General features: G+C 28.9%; 1 protein-coding gene across 1 annotated transcript; it reads right to left on the bottom strand.

Annotated features, from left to right (window-relative positions):
* Nucleotides 1-5710: 5710 nt before the first annotated feature.
* LOC111042129 lies at nucleotides 5711-25246 on the bottom strand. The gene is made up of 4 exons (XM_022326651.1): nucleotides 25119-25246; nucleotides 23357-23633; nucleotides 18349-18526; nucleotides 5711-6457 (listed from the first exon to the last, which is right to left on the bottom strand). Exons 1-4 carry the CDS (start codon nucleotides 25143-25145, stop codon nucleotides 6292-6294), a joined length of 648 nt encoding a protein of 215 aa, XP_022182343.1. The 5' UTR covers nucleotides 25146-25246; the 3' UTR covers nucleotides 5711-6291.
* Between the last annotated feature and the right edge of the window lie 622 nt (nucleotides 25247-25868).

Genomic DNA, 25868 nt, shown 5'->3' with positions numbered 1-25868 from the left:
TTTTCAAACTTGAACATTTCACCTTTCTTTTGGTATATTTTGTAAAACCATAGCTAAATGGTTAGCCTGATATCATGCATGATTAATGATTATTAATATTTTATTCCTGATCACGATGTAGAGAAGATATGTGTAGATAGATCATTATTATGAAATTTGTATAATGTATGATGTGAGCAATATTTCCACAACATTTTCCACTTCACACTTAGCTAAGTAGAGGTGTTTACTTCTACTTCTTACTATAGTTTTAAATTAAAATGTTATTTTTCATCAAAATAAAATATTTCAAAAAAATAAATTTCATGAAATCTTATAGGTGACTAGTACTAGTACTCTTATAGTTGGAAGTATTGATTTCAATTCAATTTATATTTATTATCAACATAAATACTGCATAATTATTTATGACAGTGATGCTGCAAATTATAATGTACGAAAAAGGTTGTATGCTGTACGTGGATAAAATAACACTAGCCTAATGCAGTGAAAATTTTATTTCAAGCTCTTTTTAAGTAATTATTTTGTAAATTACATATTAATCGGACGCTGGATTTTACATAGGTACTTATCTCTTTCACACGATAGAATTGCCAACGACAATATTATGTAATATTGTGTCCCTCGCACTGTATTATAAAAGGTTATTATATAGCCAGGAGTTAAACTAAAAGTTACCAAGTGTCATCTAATTTTCTAAATTGAGTTTTTTTCTATATTATTCAAAAATTGTTATCTTTAAAAAGACACAATTTCCGTAAGTTTTCACGCTGATCGAATAAAAAGTTATGCACAAAGAACATCAAACGTCCATGACAAAATGCACATGAGATTACATTATGTCTGCAAAATTTAGAAAAAGGCACTCGCCGCCTCTCGACGGAACAAATGAGATCTAATGAAATAGGTCACGTACTGTATTGTACAATTTAATATAGACACGGTGACGGAGAACCCGTCGTGATAGTTCGCTCAGAGTGCCGATAATTACCCCCGCAATCCTCGAAACCCATCTGGAAAACATTTTTAGATCGACACCCGTTTCGTGTAAAGCTTTTCGCACGTGGCACGCAGACACATTTATGCAGTTATACGAGTTAGGCATGAAACACAGTAGCTATATCGTTCGATCTGCATAAAGTCGAGTGTTGTACAACAGTCGTCTGTACTGCAACACGCTGATGAGGTGTGTTCGACCTAAAATTTAATATTCGGACATCCTCGGGCTGCGTATGTATGTATAGCGCACGTGTATACCCGGTGCAAAACCACCGTCACCGACCAGCGGACAAGTGGCTGCAGTTCGGAGATACGTATGCACGACCTTAATCCACTCGAGATAACACTGCAACGAACAAGACAACAATACCTTTCGCGGTGCTGCAGGCGTTATATGGTTTTAACGCTCGTGAAATCCGATTTAAACCTCTATATCGATCGTTTTTTGGTCGTTCATAATAATATAGGTACCTGCTCTATATTATATACTCCATATTATATGTTATGCCTTATGCGTATAATATCGAATTGTTCATAGAATGCCTATCAATCGCATGGCAACGGCCGCGGTATTTGTTAAGAACGGAAAAACTTCATTGGATTAGACTATAGGTCAAATCTGTCATAGGCTTCTTATAATATTATTAATTCACGTACTCATACCGATTCTTTAATGATTGTCCGCCACGTTAAATGTTTATTAGACAAAATCAAAGAATAGTGGTCTAAATGGTGATAAAAAAAAAAAAAAAATACAATTTTAATATTTGACGTTGTTTTTTGATTTACAACCATAAACGTGGATAATAATGTTTGTATTAAAAACTTAAATATACAATAGTGTAGTTCTTATTCATAAAAAAAAAATAATGTATAATACGCATGGAGTATGAAAAAATAGGACCAGGTTCAACGAGATCCCATACATATTATGGTAACAAACTGGATCTATTTACCCATGGTGGTTTTGCAATAACGAGTCGAGTGAGGTTTTAGATTTTAAAAACCTGATAGGTGTTTATAAATTCTTATCAGAAAGGTCCTGGGATCTCGATGACGTGGGATCAATTTGCCAGCGCCACTCTACAAATTTGATAAAGATACCTATAGGACTTGATTTAAGCAAGTACAGATGGCGCACTTGCACTTGGCGCCCAAATTCTCTAGGGGGCCCTTTTTTTCATTCATTATAATTTAAAATGTTTTAGCACACTTGGTGCTATTACAAGTATTTGAGCATTATGTAAAATAAATTGTAGGAAGACCCACCCCTATAATGTGCCAACTGCGGTATTCCCCTCTCAATCAAACACATCTTAACTGAATGCCTTTCATACGAATCGGATAGACGAGAAGCAGGCATCTCAAACATTCTACCAGAAGCCCTCCCCCGGACACCAAAAACACATTATAACATTTATTTTTAAATCCAACCTTATCAATAATATTTAATATGTAACATATAATATGTAAACAATTTAGAGTTAAACTCTTTGTTACCAATGGCCATAGTTGCCGAGGCTTATTTCAAATAAAAAAAACAAAAAAAATAATAAATTGTTAAGTCAATAAGTTATTATTCCATTTTTTATGTAAGACTGCAAATTAATTAATTTTTATTCAAATTCTAAAGTATTTTTAATGTTTTAATATGGTATAACTGTGTAATATTATTTAATTAGTATAATATCTTCATTATCTTCAGTTAAAAAAAACAATAGTAACTAAATTGTATTTATAGTACCTAGATAAAATAATGTATTAATATCGTATGTGTTATGAGGTGGTTATCTAGGTATTTAACACGTTAAACAACATTTTTTGAAGAGAAACACCTTTAGGCGCTGTAGCGTTAGTCAGATTCATGGACTCAGCCGTTACGCCCAAAAAACTTAACAAGCGTGACTTACTCGACACTAAGATTTCTATGGCAATAAACAATAATCCATTCGTCTTTAATTACTTGGCATTCCCCCAAAGTAGGTACCTAGATTAACTTTCTTACCGGAAAAGAAGCTGAAGTAGAAAATCGAAGCACTTTTACTTTTACTTAAAAGTTGATGGCAGTCACAAAATACACTCACCATTATAAAATCAATACAATACCACTCTTCTCAGAATCTAAAAACATTTTTAGTTAATATTATTCTTTTAACTACATTTTTGAGGTCAAAAGGTACTTTTGGCTATTTTTTTAGAGCATTGTCGTTAGTTTTTAATTTTTAGGAAATTTATATCCGAGCCTTACTAATGACCTTTTTTTAGGACATTAAAATTTAATCGTTCTTTAAAATGCTTATTTTTCTTACATTTTGCTTAGGATATTCCACAGATCCTCGTGTCTCACATCATTCAAAATGCATGTAAACCCGACTGCGGTGGGATGTGCTGGAATAATTTTTAGACGATCGACCATATGGTAATGTTATTTTTATCCATAAATATAGTTAATCGATATAGATTTTACTATTTCGACTTACCTGTATTATATCTTAGAAACAAATTTTTTTCTGTCTTTCACTGTCTTAACGGCCACAATTTATGCAGTGCACCTAATATATTACGTGCTTGTACAAACACAAAAATTGTGTTGTTTGAAAAGCAGTTAGATAGAACTGTATTTTTTTGTTCAAATAATTAAAGTAGGTACTAAGCATTGATTAAAATATAAACCTTTAGTCAATGATACTAGGTATACCTATACACATAATACATTATTTATATATACGGAGTATTAAAAATTTAAATCATCGATTCATTTTATTATACAATATGCATGGCTTCTGTTTCTTCCTTAAAATGTATACGTGACCTAAAATTGAATACATAAGGTAATAAAAGTAACATTGTCATTGAGATGAAATTTATTCATTTATGGTCGTGAAGTCAGACGTGTAAAACTATGTTTATAATGGTATACGTAGGTACCATTATTTTAAGTACATAAAAAATGATAAAAACATTATTTTTTAATCGTCTTTTCTAAACTACATAAATCAATAGTTAAATACGATGTAATAATACTAATTGTTTTTTTTACGAGTGAAATATTTTATTTTCGAATATTGTACGAAATTATTAAGAAGTTGAGTTATTTTAAATTTACATACTGTTATAAATTATTTTAGTCATATTCCAAAAATGTTATGTTTAACATTGATATATTGAACACAATAATATATTTTGGTAATTTATATGAACAATATGCATGCATTTATTTACTACTCCGATATTGATAAACATTTCGTAACTCTATGTGTATTTGATTAAATAATATAAGGGTTGTCGGCAAATATCAAATTAACATAGGTATTATTGGAGTATTACACAATTTAATAATGCATCCAATATAGTACATTTCAATTAATAGAAAAATTAAGTTTTCTAGACCATCAAAAGTATGTTGAAAAACTATTACTTTGGTTTAAGTAATAAATAAATAATAACCTATTTTAATTTATTTTTTATATTTTAAACTGATCTGGTGATGCTACTGCTTATTTTGGTTTCAAAGTTTTTTTAGGGGAAGTTTTATGAAATCTATCTATAAATATTTACATGTTTTCATGTAATTGAGTAGGTATTTTAAGTTTTTAAATAAAACATTTATTTTTATTGATTTATTTCAATACATATTATTAAAATACCAGTTGATATTAAATTGGTTTTCATTGAAATGTATTGTATTCAATTAAAATTTTTAAACTTAATTAAAAAATAATCTTTTTTCGTAGCATTTTAAAGAAGATAACATGAAATATTTTAAAAGACGATCGATCATGTATTATACTAGAGGCATAAAAATAGTAAATAAAAAAGAACAAATGGCATTCGTGATACAGACGTGGAAGGATTTTTACTATAGTAAATAATAACTATACTTAGTGAGGGAGAGTGAAAAGTGACAAAGACTGAGAATAATAATGAAAAAGGATCTTTTGCAGTAAATACTGAGTATAAAATACCTCTGAACCTTATGTCATAAATATGATTATTTGTTGGTACTGTTTAGTACTACTTTACATATCAAAGTAATGAGATTGAAATGAAAAATGTAAAACAAATTTCAAGTTCAAAATTCACAAGATCTCCAATTTATTACTGTACAGCAATGCACTTTAAATATAAATATTCAATACTAAAAACCTTATAAAATAACAGTACGAATAATCCCACGAATAGTCAAATTAAAATAAATTTACTAACCAATTATTATTCTTTATGTCTAGTTAATATTATTAAATTAAGTTCTGATATGTGCCTGTGGTTTTCTAATACAGCAATGATTACATTCCGTCCACCATCTAATTAAGTTTACTTGTAGCTTTTATTAATTAATCAAATGAAAGCTAACAAATGACAGTCTTGAAATTTTTTTTACATTAGATTTATTTATCAATTAATATTCTCCGTTGGTAATTCGTGTTTCTTTAAATATGTATTAATTATGTAATTATGTTAAAATTGCTATTTTATTGTTTTTCTTTATTTCAATATACTTAGGTATATCAGTATATATTTTTTACGGGGTTCAAAGGGCAGGCAGTTATATATAATATATAATACTTACTGCAGTGTCTCGCGAGGGTTCACTAATTAAAAACGATGGTATAATTCAGATGCCATTACCGAGCATTTTTAAATTAGAAAATATTTACAGAGCAGGCTACTTTCTGCTGCCCGTGATAAAATACAATGAATACTAGGTATCTAATAAATAAATTCGTATTTTGTTATTTGTTTAAATAGATAACATATTTTCGGACATGCCACATGCCCACAGCAGTTGCACTTATGAAAATTTATCTACCACTGATTAAATATAGTATGCATTTAATCTATGCTACGACTTAGGTGTAGAATACTTTTCAGAGCCTTTAAATACGTCATACAAATAATTATATATTCATTTATACATAACTACAGATAACTGGTGTATCAATAATTTTTTTCAGTTAATATGTATTACATAGCTCAATGGATGAATGAATCCACTTATCAAAAAATAAGCCTCCGTTACCATACCAGATAATCCTCCAAGACGCCTAAAGCGCAAGCGGTGTCGTGATTTGTTACAATAAAATATAAAAAAATAAAATAAATAAATAATTTAAGTAAATAATTAATAACCATAGAAAGTGTCATCAATGGGTGGCTCCTTTTATCCAATTATTTTCCTGTGAATGTACTTTTAGCATATATTCTTGTTGTATCAATAATGATACAGATTGTATATTACTTGTAAAAATAAAAAAAAAATATTATGGATAAGTTGTAAGTCATAATATGATCCTAAACTTGACAAATGTATTTATCCAGATTATTCCAGTTGGAAGAGTAATCAATTTTCATATGACCAAGAGTGTTGTAGCGGAATTGACTAGTTACCACGTTCTCGGCTGAATTGTATTCTCCACTTCCGGTCACATAATCTCGACACAGTACAGAATCCATGTCGCTGAAAACATATTAATAATAATATTAGTTAAGCAGTTGTCAATGTAGCGTTAAACAGATATTGAGTACCTATTATAAAATGTATTATACCTTATCCTACTTTATTATTACTTTTTAAAAAATTAAATCCTCGACTGCAGATATCGTATTATTGTAGGTGTATACACTATACAGTACACTTTTACAATAATTAGCTTATAATATTTTATTCACATACAATTATAAAAGGCAAAACAATGAAGCGTAGATAAATATTTGATACATTTGTAGATCATATTATTAAAACGATTAATATTTTAAAAAGCAGTGAAACTAAAATCATTTTTCTACAAATAACTTTTATTTTAAAATCCATTAGTATTCTCAGCTCTTACAAGATTTAAGAAAATAGTTTTTCCGTTATAAAGTTTTGTATAATGAGTATATTTTTCCATACTGCATTATTCATTGTGATCAAAATCAATAGTCATTGTCGTTAAAAGTTCAAATACGAAAAAAAAAACGTCATGTCCTATACCTACACACTAACACAACATTTTTTATGTCGGTGAATCTTAATCTATACCAATAATATTAACTAAAATATAAAATTTTAGTATAAAATGTTTTTGAAACTTTTTTTTATATAACATGTGCTCTTCAATGAAAATTATATTAATTTTAATGTTCATCATGTCTCAAATGCATTTAAGATTAAAATATTAATTATTATACATATTATTAACAATCAATTGAGTGGGGGTACATGATATTATTAATTCATATATACACTGTTCTTCAAGTTTTGATGAAATAGCGCTTGTTTCTATTATTAAAAAATAACCTGGTACAATACTTAATGTACCTATATACTGAAAAAAGGGAAAACCATTTTTTATGATTATTATTTTGGTATAGATATTCCAATTTAATCTCTCAAGAATCAATAAAATTCTACAGGAAGTTTTTAATAATTTCGTTGATATTATACGTATATAACATTAGAATATAATCGTAATAATGTTTAACGTGTGTAATGTAAAAAGTTTTCTCGATAGCTTTTTTAAACTTCCGGCAGAATGGTTTTACAGTTGAAATATTTTTAATAAAAATGGTATTTCAAAAAGGATTTACAAACTTTCATTCACACACGCTCACCCACCCACCCACACACACACACACACACACATATACGGGATTTCTACATGGGTGATTATCAGCAAACAACGGTTAGTTAATATCATCAACGGCTGCAATATTTACCAGACCATAACGATAAGTATAATGCTATCATTACTGTGGTCGACCTTGATTTTTTCTCGAATGTTCGTTATTTTTCTTAAGAATTTTACTGTGAGGCCACAAGTGGTTCATCCCTCTATAAGCACGAAAAAATAAAATAATTATAATGACAACTACACAGTGTAGTAATCACAGTGTATAATCACTACAGTCCTATAGTACGTTATGATGCCATATTATATACCTGCACGGTTCTTGTGCGACTCTTAAATTTTAACGGCGAAAGATGAACAATATTTTTTTGCGAGATTGTACCTACGTAGGTATATACTATAGGCTAATACAGTTTTTTCGCAGTGCAGTCCACAAATGTCGAAATGTGCGAACGAATGAACATAATATTATACATATTATTGAATTTTTTCCCACGCACGAGTGAGTCTGGTATTCGTTTTTGGTGTGAAAAAAAAGCCATCTTAACAATAATTCACACTTCATAGTGAACACTAAAAACTTTAATACGCAGCTGGACCACCGTAAGTGAAGTACTGAAGTCCATTGGAAGTATAAATAATAATAATATTATTGTTTATAACGGTCGAGTTAGATTCAATAAAAGTGTGAGATGAATTTATTATTGTTTGTGCCTTTGTGGGCCGTTCTAATGTAGGGTTACTCCAATATTGTCTGTTATTTGGCAATCTCGAAATATATTTCAGTGCACATGATTTTAGTCAGGCACTACAATGGTAGGTGCAGTACCTACCCAAATGTATGATATATTATATTATATAAGACGGGGCACTTATGTTATCTTATTGTATTATGAATTATAAATTGTAAATACATAGGTTTTAATCGAAAGTTATAGTAACAGCATAAAAAAATACAAATAAATATAAAAAATCTAGATATGAATGTAAAATATTAAAACTGTGTAGGAATTTATAATTATATATTTCATTACGAGCCATAAGACTTATAATTTTGATACGTGTAAAATATTTATTACATAGCCATTATAATAATATATATTTCTGGACGATACATGTGCATGAACATGCGTATAAGCGCGGTGCACGCTATACAGCCCTACAGGTACACGTGACGATTGTTTTTAGTCTAAGGAAAATAGGTAAGATTTTATAATACAGAGTTCTGAGGCGTTCACTAATTCATACATATTTACATTTTACATAATAATGCGATTAATGCGTCAAGTATAAAAAACTATTAATACAACTTAGCGGTGTTTATTGTGGCAATAGTATATTCCTATTGAAGCATAATTAAATTCCACAGATGCGTGATGCTTGTACGACGGTCTTTGTACACTTTTTTTAGAGCGATCAAATTAAATTGCACATTTTACGTTGTTGGGAATTATTTAATAAGACTTAACACAACTCCAACACAGTTTCGTCTGAAATATAATATAATAAATATGTGTAGAAAGTATAATAATATATTGCACTATCCAGTAGACCATATAGTTTAGCTTGTGCCTACCAATTTATAATATAGGTACACGTCAAACTAATATTGAACGACGAAAAAAACGTGCACTGTACCAACAGCCTACTACCACAGTCTTATTCTTTTCACTAATTAAAAAATAAATTGATCATTGTCCAGTATAAATAGGTGTGTAATATTTTAAAATTGTTACATAAAGCGTGTTTATTTATCGTATGATTCATTTATAACTAATAGTGTACAGCTATAGAGTTACGAATTGAACTTGAAACTATCTATGTAAAAAATATAGTTTATGCCATGTATATACATTTATCTAAGAAAATAGTTTAAATTTTAGAAGTCAATCTACCGCATACCTATGTACTTATAAACAAAACTAAAATACACTAAACTTAAGTGTGTTATTAAGTATTAACAACATAACGAAGAACAAAATATTATTCTATAGTCTATGGTTGAGTATATTAGTATAATAATAATATTAAAAGTACCTAATAAAAGTATATTAGGTATAGCTGAAAGTGAAAAGTTAAAAGTTAAAAGTTTGTACTTTGTACTTTGTACCAGTTTTGCTTATGCGTATAATAATATAGGTAATTAGAAATGACATATTAAAATTTAAGAGTATTAAAACCATTGAAAATGATCATGAAATTGAAAATTCCGGACAATTTATCGTCTTACATCTTAAATACCGTAATACTATAAGTGTCATAATAACTAAATATCAATATATCATACTATAATTGGTGGCTGTAGACTGTGGCTAGGTTTTATTTCGATTAAAAATTGTATTTTATTTTTGTGGAACTCGAAACAACCGTGAACTGTAGGTATATATAGGAACTGCTCGATGTAGGTGGGTACTCAATGTTATTGTTTATTTTTTCATTGTTGTTTTTTTCCACAGACTTCACAAAAATAGCATTAATAATATAATATATGTAATATGTATATCTGAGAAAGAGAACTGAATTATTATTTTATTTGTTACATTTACATATTATTTTGAATGGTATACATCAAAATGTAGCTTGTTAATGTTTGTTTGAAAAAAAGTGTATACTCAACAAAATGCCCAACTATTGTACTTATTATAGTTATTATACTAATTGTTACTTCGCGATTTGTGAAATACCCTGTTGCCTCGTCGTGTCACTAATTAATGAGTTTTCATGACACTGTAGGTTATGATATGGGCCTTAGATTATTTTTTCTTTATTTAAAAAATATTCTGTACGTTGTATTACTATTATTACTCTGTGTCTATGCATTTAACATTTTTTAACTAATACTATATAATTGTTTAACATTTTAATTGGCATTTAAACGTAGATGTAACACACAAATAAACATAATATTATAAATTTATAACTAGTAAAGTGATCCTAATAAATATATTTTATTACTATTAAATTTTATTAACCTAGTGTTCCATAATAATCTTATTTAACTATCTTATTTTACAAGGCGTTAATAACGCTAATATTATGTGTAAATATTAATCAAACAATAAGTCAAGTGAATATCGTTTATGTCATAGAGGGTTTTTATTGTATCTATTGTTTTGTTACCCAATTGGATTTATTACTTTAACGTCCCCAGGTAGGTATATTTTGATATAGGCGTACCTTCATGTTTACAGCAATTCTTGCTGATGATAAAAATGTTTTTAAAAAACATTGTTTTCGAATCGATCAAGTTTAACTAAAACGTAATAGGTATGTATTAAAGATTTTTTTATTTTAATAGAAATACTCGATGCGGGATCTTGACGAAGAATTGGGGGGAAAGGGGATAGTAGTAGCCATGACTCGGTTAAGAAATTGGATGCGGTCCAATTACTATATATACCTACGCCCGTGTCTGCGGTTTTTTTCAACGATTGCTTCCAATCGATAATGAAATGTTTCTCATTCTGACATGAATTATACCTTATCTAATTAAAAATAAATTGAATTCGGCGTAGGTAGGTATATAGTATATAATGTTTTTTTAATTTCCACAGTACAAGTTTGTTCGTTTTTTTTTGGAGTCTAAGCTATTTCAATTTTTCTGCGACAATCAAAGTATTTCGAGGGAAAATCAAATTATTTGTGTATTCCACTTATATTTTTTTCTTTTCAAGTTTTATATTTATTTATTCTTTTGTTTTTTTTTTTTTGTAGTAAATTATGTTTGTATTTTATTAAAACACTGCAGAATGCGAATAAATATACAAACATTGCGGAATTTATAAGGGCGCACATTATTTACTTTAAGTATTACGTTAAAATAATAAAGGTAAACTATAATACAAATAATGTATTAATATATTACAATACTTATTTGATAGTTCTTTTTTTCAAGATTATCTTGTCATAATTAATATACACTCGTGTATCAAGTTTGTTGTTTCATGAAAATGTTTACTAATTTACCGCATAAACCGATCAACTGCCACCTTTTAATTTTTATTAGGCATTTACAATTATGTAGGAAGTGTCATAAATTAAGGTATTAAATTGTGTATTGGTACACAAAATGAAAAGCTAAAAAAAGTCCAAAAAAATAAACACAAAACGGAAAAAAAGCCCACAGAAGTAAAAGTCCATACGACTATGTGAGTGCCATACAATTGCACTATTTTATATTTTAAAAATATTTCGATTATTATATTTCGAAGAAACACAATACAATAGTCAATAATACTTAATAGTACCTAATATAGATAACAGATAGTAATCATAGATCATAACAATAACTAATAACCTAGTAGCTGATGTTACTAAGATGCATAATTTAAAAAAAAAATAGTAGGTCCTATTGGTGTGTATCCATTCCCCTTGTATTAAACTTGAGCAACGAACTAATATTAAAAGTACTACCACCTGTTTTATATTAGCTTATTATGTTATTATTTTTATAGTTGTGTAATTTTTGTATAAATGTAGTAAATGCCCTTAGACTTATGTTTTTTTTACCGTAGGTTCTATATTATATTATTAACTACCTAATGACTAAATATAATATAACAATTTATAATGCAAATTATAACTTAATATATAATGTATGATTTATGTGTTCATATTTAAATTTAAATTTTTTTTGATGGATTTTTTTGGGACTTTTTTTTCGCGATTCACATAAAATAATAAAAAAATATATTTCACTACGAGAAACAATAAACTAGTTTATTATTATGTATTGGCAAATTGCGTTTGAACTAATTATAGATTTGTTCATTTTTTAGTTCAATCAGGTACTAACATATATTTTTTATTATATTTCTATCTATTTTTTAAGTCGTTTCTAAATAATCGAACTTCAACTGCGTTTTAAATAAATTACCAATTACTTCCGTCTGACATGTCTTTACATCTAACCATATACTATGATAAATTATTTTATAAACACCAATGATTCTTAAAATGTACTCTATCCCACATTTCCAGTCTGACATTTTATGTTCGTGATTATTTCGGATATACAAATATTTTGTGTTATGAACCATCTCGTGATGAATGTCAAAATTATCCCCTATGTCCTTTCAACTGCAGTATTGTACAAAGTTAATCCAAAAATCATACACACAAGGTAACAGATAATTTATTGAAATTTGATATAAACAATATAATTGATACAACATAAATTATTTATCTATAGATAAAAACAACTTTTTTATTATTTAGTTGAGATTATTATTTTTTTTTTAAATTAAATACAGTAAAAATTGTATAGATGAAACAACTGTAATATTTCAACTAATATATGATTGTACTTAGAATTATTAAAATAATTGTCATAATATATATTTATGAATTACAGTTGATGTGACAAATGACGATAAACGGAGTTAATTTAATTATATTGTATTTTCATGAGATAATTTTAAACTTGCATCTGTAAAATAGAATTTTTACTGTTAATATAATAGTATAGCCTATAGTATCAGTGTATCTAGTGTATGCATATTTAAGCTCAAATTTTTCCACTCGTAAATATAGGGGTGTTTTGCACTTTTTTATATGATTAGTGATTACCCATCGTTGTTTGCAGAGAATGAACAGTATACTACGAGTAAATAAAGTAAAACACACGTAATAATTAACGTATATAAAATAAAATAAATCGGCCATTGGCCACAGGCGATATATATAGACTATAGCTTTGAAAAACTAACAAATCTCACAAAAAAAAATTATTTAGAAATAAAATTGAAAATCTTGTCACAAAAAATTTAAATTATTTAGATAATTTATCCCGGATAACTATTTTATTTAAATAGATGGATAAAAAAATTAATGTTTGCATCTAGAACTACAACTAACTTTGTACAACATTATGAAATATTTTGTAGATTAAAAAAAACCGTATACCCATTTTTATTTCGTCTGCGATTAATATATTTTGACATTTGGCTAAAAAATAATATTTGTATTATACACGCAAAACAATGGATGTTGTTTTGAATTCATATAGCACAGTCAAAATTACATTATAATGATCAGGGGCGATATCATAATAGAGGTTGTTAACTTGTAAGTTGTAACCTTCCCTGGTACACGATACCAATAATATTGGCAAACTACACGCGTCATCATAGCATTATTATAATATTATTATGTCATACCAACGTGTGCGACAATTCCATTATGTACGATTTGTTTGGTAGTATTCAGCTTATATAGATTGTATCGTGCTATATAATGATAACTAATGTGACAATTCACCAGTTACAACGTTAAAAGGCACAATAGTATTTTATTTAGATTTTTTCCGTTTTCGATTTCACTAGATGGCAAGAGAAATTGAATAACACAAACATACAATATACTTGCTTTAGTTTATACGACTGTAGTTGCTAAATATTTTAATACATCGTAAAAATTAACTACGATAGGCTAGGCGTACATTGAGAATTTGAACTATAAAACGGTTCCGTGTAGAAATTTGATCTCATACCAAGTTATTATAGGTATTTGAAAAATAACAATTTAATCATGGTTGAATTACTGTTTTAATGAGTGGCCTGGCATTATATTACGCTGCAGCTGAATTGATTTTCACGCAGATCAAATTCAGATTTCAGAAGTGTATTAAAACTGTATCGATTTTGCAAGGATAAAACCATAATAACTAGTATTTAAAATAGCACCGTAGAACAATAACAATATAACGTTTAAAACTTAAAAATATTATGTTTAACTCTAAACAAGATTCAACACAACCATGTAAAACTGTCCACTAACAATGAAATATTTACTACCTACTCAAAATCTCGAATAAAAAATCATTGACATTATTCAATATAAGGATAAAAGAAGCCAAACTAAATATTATAGACTTTTAAATCGTATACTACGGGAACTGAGAGAAATGATAGAAATAGTATTATCGGTGTGTCGCGGTCGACGGAAGCCAAACACTTGAAATGTAGTCAAACACTCGAACATCATAAAAAAAACAATGACATAATATTTTTGGTGAAAACTGCAATACAAACGACGTATATTTTATGACACGAAATGGACAGTGAAATGAAGTGTGCGAAACGTGTTTGTATTGAAATAGAGTGTTGTGTACGTGTAAATGTGCATCGGTTTGTTTAAAAACAAAACTCGATTTTTATGTAAGTATTTTATTTGAAAACTACTTAAAAACAATCAAAATACTATATTTAATAAAAAACAACAATTGAAATGTATATAAATACTTAAATATTAAAACTATTTTTTCTCTCATCTTTTACATAGATTTTATCATTATAACTTATAAAGTTATAAGTAATGTATGTACTAATGTAAAGCCATTGCCTTAGTAGTCGAAGCAGACATTTTTTATAATACCAGGACCGATAAAAAAAAATATACTTAAATATAATAATATTATCTAATATGTTTTTCATAATGAAATATATAGGTATTACTGGTATTAGCTATTATTATTAGGAAGCTTTAAAAGTCAATACTGACGTACCGTAGAACGGTGTCGGTTTGCTGTTGTGAACAGGTTAGTGAAATAAGAAACTAAATAGAATAAAAATATTACGTGTCATTAGTTATTAGCACTCATTAATATCATTATACTCATTAATAATAGCTTCTCATATCTCAATATCTTATAGGTACTCTATTATCAGAAAGTGTACGCCGGTACTTACTGGGTACTTACTATATCGAAAGGATAATCGATTTCAATTTTGGTGCAAATTACAATTCATATTTTTTATTACCTGAGATGGTGCAAATTACATAATCTTTATTTCGATGCAAATTATACAAATTCATTTTAAAATTGTTTCAAATTACATATTATGTTGTATATATTTTGGGTCAAGTTTTTGGGGAAATTGACTATACAGCCACCAATACGCTCTACGCGCCCTGATGAATTATGCATGATAATATGATACTATATTGCCATGTGCATGTATCTGCCTACACATGCGTAGGTATGTGTCTTGTGTCTACCTATATAATAAATTATAGGGTGGTACTGGAAATAAACATACGACTCGAAAATATTTTATAAGCCGATTATAAAGCGTTCTCTCCTCCTGGCGCCGGTATGCGAAATAATCGATTAAAACATAATGCTCAAAACACATGGCGCATCCACGCCACCATAAATGCGGAAAATATAAAATACATAATGTGTAATAATATTATATTATACATTATGCCTCTATGTGTCGACGAAATTCGTAGCTTTTGAGATTCGATCTGGTTCTAGTTCGAAATAATAATTTCTTTACAGCAGATACGAGCTTCCAGCTCAGTTGGTGTATACATATCAGCTATTATTAATGTAATTTATTGTAATTACATAATTGTAATTGATTTGGCTGAAATAAATAATTAATAATATATCATGTATAGATTCGCGACGAAGCACGTGCCTCGGCCGACTACATAGTATTATATATTATTATAATTGCGGGCGCGTTGACGATACCTGACACCTGTCGTCATGGAACTACGTCGAGACGCCTCACGTTTTCAGAACGTGATGCGGGTGGGGAGGGGGCACGGAGACTTACGTCATATTTTCGGGATATTCCCGAGCACGTGTCACAAAAGCTACCAAATGTCCCGAATCCCGAGTGCAAAATTTCCTGGGAAGACGTGTACAGAAAAAATAAAAATAAATGATGAAAAATTGTCTTTATTTTAAGATGGACGATTGGCCGAACATAATATACGTATATTGTACACGGGTTTCGTAATATACATTGTCAAATACAAGGGGTGTAACACAATTTGGAAATATCGAGTGAATTGTTCAGTTTTCTTGTATATTTTGAATATTAAAGGTCAGTTTCTACAGAACGTTAGTGTAATAAAATAACAAATGCAAGACTATGTGTTATATTGTTATTTTCTCTGAAAAAGTATTTTTATGCGGGGAAACAATCCATAGGAATATTCAATATTCAATATATGCATACGAGATATATAATAACTGTGAGATACTGAGATACAACATCCATGTTTTCAATCATAAATTTGTACAACTGGTACTGTTGTTTTACTTTTTTTTAAAAGAAGAAAGAAATAAAAAAAATTCAAATATTTTAATGATCCTTTTTGCTATTGAGTGTTTATTATTGTAATAAACCTACTCATAGAAAGCATTGCGCATAAACGAAAAAGCATTATATTTAAGGAAATTACGTAGAAAACGATCATCTTGCGTTCTTTGGCAAGCGCATAAAATAATTGCATCATAAATAAATGATTATTATATATATATATTATATATGGATATTTAGGATTTATTTCCTTAACCCAGCCCGGAATGACGTTCACGGGTCGCCGAAGAGGATAACGAGCGCTGGTCTAATTTATACGTACCTGAATTTCCGATCCTCTTTATTTTCGTTTTGGACGTTTTGCTTTACAGCACACTTCTTATTTATCCATAGTTACCGTTTAGTCGCTAAAGGATTATATATTGATGGTAGCAACTAGCTGTTGAGTACCATTGGTCTAACGCTTTTAGGATTGGTTATTGGAATATAATTGTGATATTTCTAAAAACTAATTCAAATGGTAAAATATAGTTTTCATTAATTTATCGTAAAAATTATTTTGTTAGAATTTGCTGTTGAGGAGACCGGTTTTTGCTGTACTGTTATGTCTCAGTATTATCGTACCAACGAGATTCACTGATGAAATTTTCTTCCTCTCCCGTCTTAAGTACTAACTTGATCTAATGTAGTATCAGTAACCACTTGAAGATCGAAGAAATTTTACTTCTCCTGAAGGTAAGGTCAAGCAAAAATAAAAGCAAAACATAACATTGTAAACCAAATACATTCATCACTCTGATAAGAACCTTAAATCTAAAATTACGTTTTTTGCTTAAGAATTTCAGTCCCATTTGCTTTATTTATTCAGATATTCTAATAACAAAATTGAACTAGATTTCGTTTCTATCTGAATTTTTAATAAAAAATCAATTATCAGATGGATATTTCAATATTCAGGTGTGCTGATTATAACATTGTGCATTGTAATGAGAGTCAAACGTGACAAACTTATTGATGGCTGTATTTGGATTACTGTAAGATTGCCTCATCACTAAATTAAGTGGAAAAATATGAATTGATTCTATCTGAATAATTCAGAATTATCAGTTCCTATAGAATATAATCATTAATCTCTAAATTAAATGTCGTCATCTTTTGAAGTTTTGGCATTAGTCCATTTGTCATATCAATTACATAATATACCAAGTCAAAATAATATTTTAACCAATTAGTGAGCTCGGAAATACTATCATATCCTTTTCACAAAATTCTACTTTTTCAGATTTTTCTAAATCAGCATATTGTGAATTAAAAATGTGTGAAAAATTAAATTGATATCGTGGAAATTAATTAATAATAGCGTTAATAATAGCTTTTTTTTAAATCTGAATGAAACCAGGCAAGTATAATATATATTTACACATTTTACCAACCATCTCATAACGGATATTTTTATTCGAACTCATTAAATAATACTCTCCCAAAATATTGAAATTGATATGTGTGGGAAATAACAAGTCGCCCGAGGATAAAATTAATGATCGGCTAAGCTGTGTGGTTTAATGGTATTAGCAGAAATTAGGCAAAAATATATGCTCGCGTTCAGAAAATATATGATATATAACTTATAATATACGTTTATAGATTAATAATAATAATGAAAATTATCATGGGCTTACCCGTCGTTGTAACGAGAGTTCCGGCCAACTTCCGGCCTGGAGACGTTGTATAATAGACGGCATTGTTGTTTCGAAGATCCACCACCAGCGGCCGGGTAGAAATGATTGTCAACCACGGGGTACCTGCAGTACGGTGGTGGTTTGCAACCAGCTTCCCAATACTCGTATAGATTTTCGTCTGAAAAAATTACAAAGGGACAATGTGAAATGTAATATGCATATTCACAGTCAATTCAAGTACCTAAATCGAAGTTAGTCAGAGAGAAGCAAAATAAAAATGTTAAACAATCCTCGAGAATTTTAAGCTCATAAAGTTTTTGTTTTTTTTGTCAAATTTAAATTACTTAAATATAATAATTATACCTGTTGATAAACATATAAATGTGTGCAATTAAAAATAACTTTGTCATACATATATAAATAAGAATAGCGGGTCTATTATCCCATATAATCAGTGCTAACCTGTCAAACAAAAATTATGCAATTTTAACAGACTCTATGAGCACTATAATATCATAACCTTAGGTATTAATAATAATAACGATAATGTTAAATTGTTAGTAAAATAATCAACCAATAAAATTAAAAATAATATAATTTTATCATGGATACCCGGGCACTGCAAAATAACAGGTAATGAAAGAGCGGACGTACTTGACAGAGAAAAATAATCAAAGCCACGTATGAAATACAAACTCAGACAAAGACTTAAAAAATTATCTGTAACAGATTAAAAAATAAATGGTTAAAAATGAACAGTTAATTAAATTAAAAGAACATCTCAAACGAAGAGATGATTTGTATTAAATCACCTTAGAACAGGTCATACACATTATGCACATGTCCATTTTATGAAAAAAGAGCCATTAAAAACATGTCAAACATGTGGCTATCAAACAAACATATTTTTATGGAATGTAAAAATACTAAGAACACATAAGAGGCCGAACAAAAATTTGACATAGGTACATCAACACCTCTTCCACACACTATTGGCTCCGACGAAGACATTATTAAAAAACACTGTTATTTATGAAACGTATAAAATTGTACAATTTAGTTTACGCTTGGTTTAAGTAATACAAGCCAATGGTCTATTTATCGAGGATTTAACAATAATAAAAAAAATTTTAATATGAAATGATTATAGCTTAGATAATTTGAGAATTTAGAAAAAATCTTTCATCTATTTTTGTTTTTCCAGTTTTCATTTAAGATTTTTTTTGGAAATATAATATTACATTTGAACCCGATATAGCATTGATGTTATTCGATATTTACAATTATAGTGACCACTTGAACGAGTGTCACCCTTTGACACGTATATTCTTTCTCTGACATACCCTTAACAAATAATGACGATTTGTAAGCATTCAAAATGTTGTAGGTAATTCGTAAAAATGGGTCTAGTAGTCTCCAATATCATTCCAGTTATAGGTATTGCGATTGCTGGCCGTGTTCGGAATAACGACATCCGTTGCATTGATTCGAGTAAATATTGCAATATCTAGGGTGTCATTGCAAAGCATGCTCTTCCCCTTTTTTATTCAACAATATAGTTATTCAAAAAATGTTTTATGGAAAAGTGTTCTGTGGAGATACACAACATTTATTTTTCAAACTATAACTCTCCTTGTAAATGTAAATTATTTTGCGGATAGTTAATCTAAAAATATTGACGTATCAAAATCGATCTTAAAGTATATTTAAAAATATCAAAAATCAGAATTTGAATAAATTCATTATTAAATGAAAAAATATGAGTATAAAAATAAATTATTGATGAATCATACTGCATACTAATTTATTATAATTGAAATCAGGGAAACATGACAGATATCACTTTTTCATACTTTGTCACTTTATATTTCACGCATTTGCTCAAATCTAAGAAAGGTTGCCAAATGCTATTTTTCTAATGTTTTTGTATGTCCTATGTACGTCCTATCTCTAATGCGGGCTTCTTTATGGACATAAATAAAAAAATGGCCTCATATTTTTAATTTCTATAAGCAAATAATAACATCGAATAATAAAAAAACTTACTATCTAAGACTCGTCAATTCGCATGAAATCCAATAATAAATAATAAATATTTCAAAATATCGTTGTTTGGGTGCATATAATATATAATAAATTATATAGCATCAATCCTAGTACTCTCCCTAGTAAGAATTCATCATATTCTTGAACCACGATATGGTCGATGATCCTAAAAACACACCGAAATTTTTTTTACATACTCGTTTATATACCCACACTAGAACACTCCTTAAATACCATAAAAACTAATTAAAAATTATTTGGAAATATGATCTTAAATAGTAGGTACCGTAACTTGATATTTAGAATTTTATATATTCAATGAAACATCTGAATAGCGGACACTCTTGATCACCAAATTGCTTTCGATATTCAGAGGGGTTAAAATTTAAAATTCATAAAGGGTTATTACTTAATAAATTGTTGTTTATAATAATAGTAATACTATCATTTACTGTTTTAATAATATTATTATTTTAACAATACATATTATTTAAATAAATATTTTACAAAAAATAAAAGTGCATATTTTAACAATAATAAAAGAAATGCATACATACATAAATACTATTCAATTTGGTGTGAAAGAATCGGTAAGTTTGGTCTGTTTATAATTACGAGTATATAACTAATAGACATAGATATATTTATCATTATGGTCGATGTTCATCGTAATCTATCTAATAGTCACATAACGAGTGTAATGAACGAGTTCATCATCATTGCACTAATTGTGTGAGGGCATTTTTTGCAGTCTTTTTGTCATTTTTTAAAATTAAAATTAAAATAGGTGTCCACTATTCAGAAAGTCCGCTATTAGGATGTTTTCCCATTGAAGAGCGTAGTAAAAACCTGACTCGTTCTCAAAAAAATGTGCGCTATTGAGAGGTGTTCTTTTTGGGAGGTGTCCATGAGGGGAGGTATCACTGTATATAATTCAAGTAAATAATTGAGGTAAGTATGCTAAAGAAATCACTCTGATTACGCGTTTAAAGGTATTTAATATTTATAAGTACTTACTGACTATTACTTATGTATACAGCTTTTGCGAAACGATCATAAATTTGGACCAAAAACTATTGGTGCTATCAATATTTTCCTAATAAGTTGGATAAATCTACTAATCAAATAGTCCATAAATAAAATTTGAAAATTATTACCATAAATATAGGCATACTATTAATAGCATAGATATAACTGTAAAGTTGGTGCTTAGAAATGCAAAAATAACATGCACTATACTATTATAGCTTTGTACAGTGACGTAGCTAGGGTTATGAAATGTGGTGGGGGTGGAGTAAATATAAAGTAAACTTTTTTACAGTTTTCGTATACAAATAGGCCTCGTCGGAAGTTAAAGGGGCTAAAAAAGGAAAAATATGCATTTAAATATGCACTAAAAAATAGTAAAATATGCACGAAAAATGTAAAATATGCAAAAGAGTTTAATGAAAATTCTAAATTCCAAAAAAATCATTTTATGTTGTTTATAATTTTCACTAAAAGAAATGTAAAATACGTAAAATAAATTTATTATACTTCAAATATGGCGAAAACTGTTTGCCATTTTGACATAATATTGAACTGAAAATATAGTTTAAAAAAATATACTCAAAATGATAGTACATCAGAATAGTAGTGCGACAGACATTATATGCACATCACACAGTTGTCGTTACGTAAATAGTCAACTGCGATGATAACAATCAATACCTACATTGAATAATATTGATTTAATATTCAATATTATTATTAAAATACACAGCTTAAGAAATATAAACATCGTTTTTTTTTTAGAAAATTTTAAAATATATTCCTAATATTATGTTCAAGAAATATGCACTTTCTCCTTAAATTCACGAATATGCAAAATATGCATTTTAAAATTTCGATTTTTAAACTCACCATTGTATAGCCTGGATTTTTAGCTTGGTCCGCTATAAATCAAAAGCATATAGAATAATATGCAATAATTGACTTAATATCATATGAAAATTAAAAATTAAAAATTAGATTTTATTCTTTATTTTAGGTACAAAATTGATTTTATTCCTTAATGCAAAATGTAGTGTTCCATGAAAAACATAGGTTTTTGAACATCAGGCTCAGTAATTAAAAGCTTCACATCGACCTCCATGTTTTCTATGTGATTTCTAAACTTGTTTTGAATATAAACACGAAGAAGACTTTTTCACATAAATAAGGTGTGAAGAATAGAATTAAAACTTTCAAAGCTTTACTTAATAACTTCATGACTGTCAGGGTTCCCCGGGGGTCGTATACCACATTTTAATAATCTCAGAAATAGACCATAGTATTATACAGGTCAATAGAAAAATAACACTGAAGGTATATAATTTTGGAAACCTTTTATAAAATATCGGTGTGTTGTAAAAACTTCATAAATAATAAACAATAACATTTTTAATAATCATTTATACTTTAAAGGGGGTTGTGGGTGGAGGTGTAATCCGTCATTTTTTTACACACTTTAATAAAGGGGTGGGTATTATTTTATTTTACTTGCCACACTAAAAAATGTATAGTTCGGCGCCACTGGTAAGAAGTGACAAAACATTCATAAAAATATTAGATAGTAGAAGTAGACTAGCAAAAAGATGACATTGTATTATATGAATATCTCGAAAAGTGATCAATATTAATAAGGATAAATATTTTTTTTTAGAAAAATCAAAATATGAAATCGTTTATTTAAAACTAAAATGACAATATAATATATTATTATAGTGATTAAACAATTTAAAATGTACCAAACAGTATGAAAATGGCATGAAAACACGAAACAGCGATAGCATGAAAATTCAATATTCTAAGCTTACTCATATAGATGAACATTTCATGACATTTTATAAAAAACAAAAAAAATTGCAACCTAAGCAAATAGTGCTTGCAGATTATAAAGTGAACTCGTTGCCTGAAATCGTATCAAAAAAACTGTGCTTACTTGGATCTGGTGGGACGAGGGCAAGAGACGAGGAACTAGGTGAACATTGACAACAATCGTACCGGGCAACCGATCGAGCCCTTGTTCTACCGGCGCTGGACTTGTTGCTCTTCGCCGGACCCGGCACGTACACGAATTCGGATCTCGTGGACACCGGTCCGGCGGCCGAGGACAGTGACACTACTTGGTGGTCGGCCGAACAATCCGTCGTGTCACTAGAGTGCCTCCATGACACCTCTCGCAGGTCCAAGTCCCACGGGTCAACGTACTTCCGGTGCTAAAAAAATGTCATTGATTTATACTATTTTTTCAACGTGGGTTGATTCTTAGGATTTTTTTGGTTTCCTGCAAATGACAACCCTACATTGAAATATTGCTATAATATTATAGTTAATACGAGTATGTTATTGATTTATGTACCTATGACTTTGCTTACTGCTATGTGTCTACAATTATATCGGTTTTAAAAAATTTCAACTGCGCCTGCAACAGAATTTCAAACGAAACTAGTAAGATCATCTTCTACTTGTTCCCAAACAGTGGAATTTCCAAAAAAATTGAGATTGACTCGCTTTAAACTTTAACGTATATTTTGTCAGTATTCAACATTGATGGAATATATAATGTATATTAAGCGACGAAAAAAAATAAAAAACATTTCACTATTTCAGTAACTACTGATTTTGTTCAAAATAATTCAAGGAGCCACAATGACTTGGAAATTGGAATACTTTAACCACTTATACAAATACTGTCCAATCCACAAGATTACACCATATAGTTACATACTGTAAAAAGTTATTAAATTGAAAAACGTGTATTACAAAAACTATTATATTTGATTTTGTTCACCTCTCTGAAATTTCTGATTTAAAACCAACAGCAAATCTTTAAATGTAAAGAAAAAAAAAACATGTCAACTTACTGAACCGAAAGCAAAATGTTGTTTTTTTTTATAAACACCTATTATCGTTGATGTTCGTAAATATATATAACATACACTTTTTCGTATTCCAACACTTTTTTAAATTATCTTTTGGATCATCTTTCACATTTTCCCCTTCGGTGCCTTTAAGGTGCGTAGAACTTTTGTAAAGAAAGTTTTTTTTTAATGTTGGTACTTTATTTTGAATATGAACGACGATCGTAAACGTTTTATCAATTTTTAAACACCAGCAGTACCTAGACATTCTTTTCTTTTTTTTATGTTCACCCGACTAATGGAAATAATAAAAAGATTAATTACCATAATGAAAGTTTACTTTGTATATATAGCTAAGCATTAAAATTAATGGTGTTTGTATTGATAAAGTTATGTAAAAAAGGTTAGGTTTATGAATTGGATAATCATAATTGTTACCACCTACCTCTACATAAATTAATGGCTTTGAGTGATAAAATATAAATTTAAAATACACTTACATTTAGCCATTTAGGTATATCGTTTATAGAACTGTTTAAAAATAATAAGTTATTTATTTATAACTATATTGAGTAAATGAAAACATGTGCCCAGCAAACTGTCGAAAATACCGACTATACCTATAGAACCGTTTCCAATCGGTGGTATGACATTTTTTGAGCATTCCTATTTAAAAGTAAAACTTGCTAAGAAAAAGTATGTATACCTAATTGACAAAAAACGTTTTAACTTGTAATTACCAAAATTAAACTAATTAAAAAAAACCAGAATGTCTCTTCAGGCGATTGATTTACATAAAATACGGAATCGAAAACAATAATATTTATGAATTTCGCTTACCATTGTAATCGAAGACGAATCGGACATTTTAGCGGTTTGGTGTCAGCGGTAGCGACGACGACCTCTGTCTTCGGCCACAATGCGTATTATAGTAGCAACAGTATAGTATAGACAGTATAGTGATAATAGTGGTAGTATTAATGGTAGTAGAAATGGTAGTAGTAATGGTAGTAGTAAATAGTAATGGTAATAGTAAATAGTAATGGTAGTAGTAGGTACCTAATATTAGTAGTAGCAGTAATAGTATTAGTAGTAGTATATATTAGGTAGCATAGGTACACACGAAGAAATTGATAGTGGTGAGTGTTATAATACCTACATGCGCTGAGACTGATCCAGAGGTATAGTATAATACAGGTACAAACGGTAGGCATATTATACTTTCTTCTTTCGAAACCAGCTTCACGGTATTAACGTGACCAGCGTGAAAAATTGCCATGGAGGGATAACATAATTGGAAATGGATGAAATTCTGTTTTTTTTTTTCGTATTTCAAAATCCAGAGAAATGTGTCTTACGCGAATTACTTTATAGTATTATTATGACTATTATTATATTCCCTGCAATCGGTCCATACGCGATTGCGGTCATTATATACGGGATGTCGTGCAGCATTCCACATCGTCGTCTGTCGGTCGAGATTCTTTATCACCTTTTATTTTTTCTTCTATTTTTTGTTCCCGATATAGTTCATACGAGTATTTACTATAATAATAACATAATATTCAGCTATAGGTACTGCACGTCGTA

The sequence above is a fragment of the Myzus persicae genome, unplaced genomic scaffold (genome assembly GCF_001856785.1).
Source record: "Myzus persicae strain clone G006 unplaced genomic scaffold, MPER_G0061.0, whole genome shotgun sequence".
In the NCBI taxonomy this organism is placed as follows: Eukaryota; Metazoa; Arthropoda; class Insecta; order Hemiptera; family Aphididae; genus Myzus; species Myzus persicae.
Note: the sequence above shows the minus strand (reverse complement) of the source record. Positions and strands in the feature narration are given on the sequence as shown.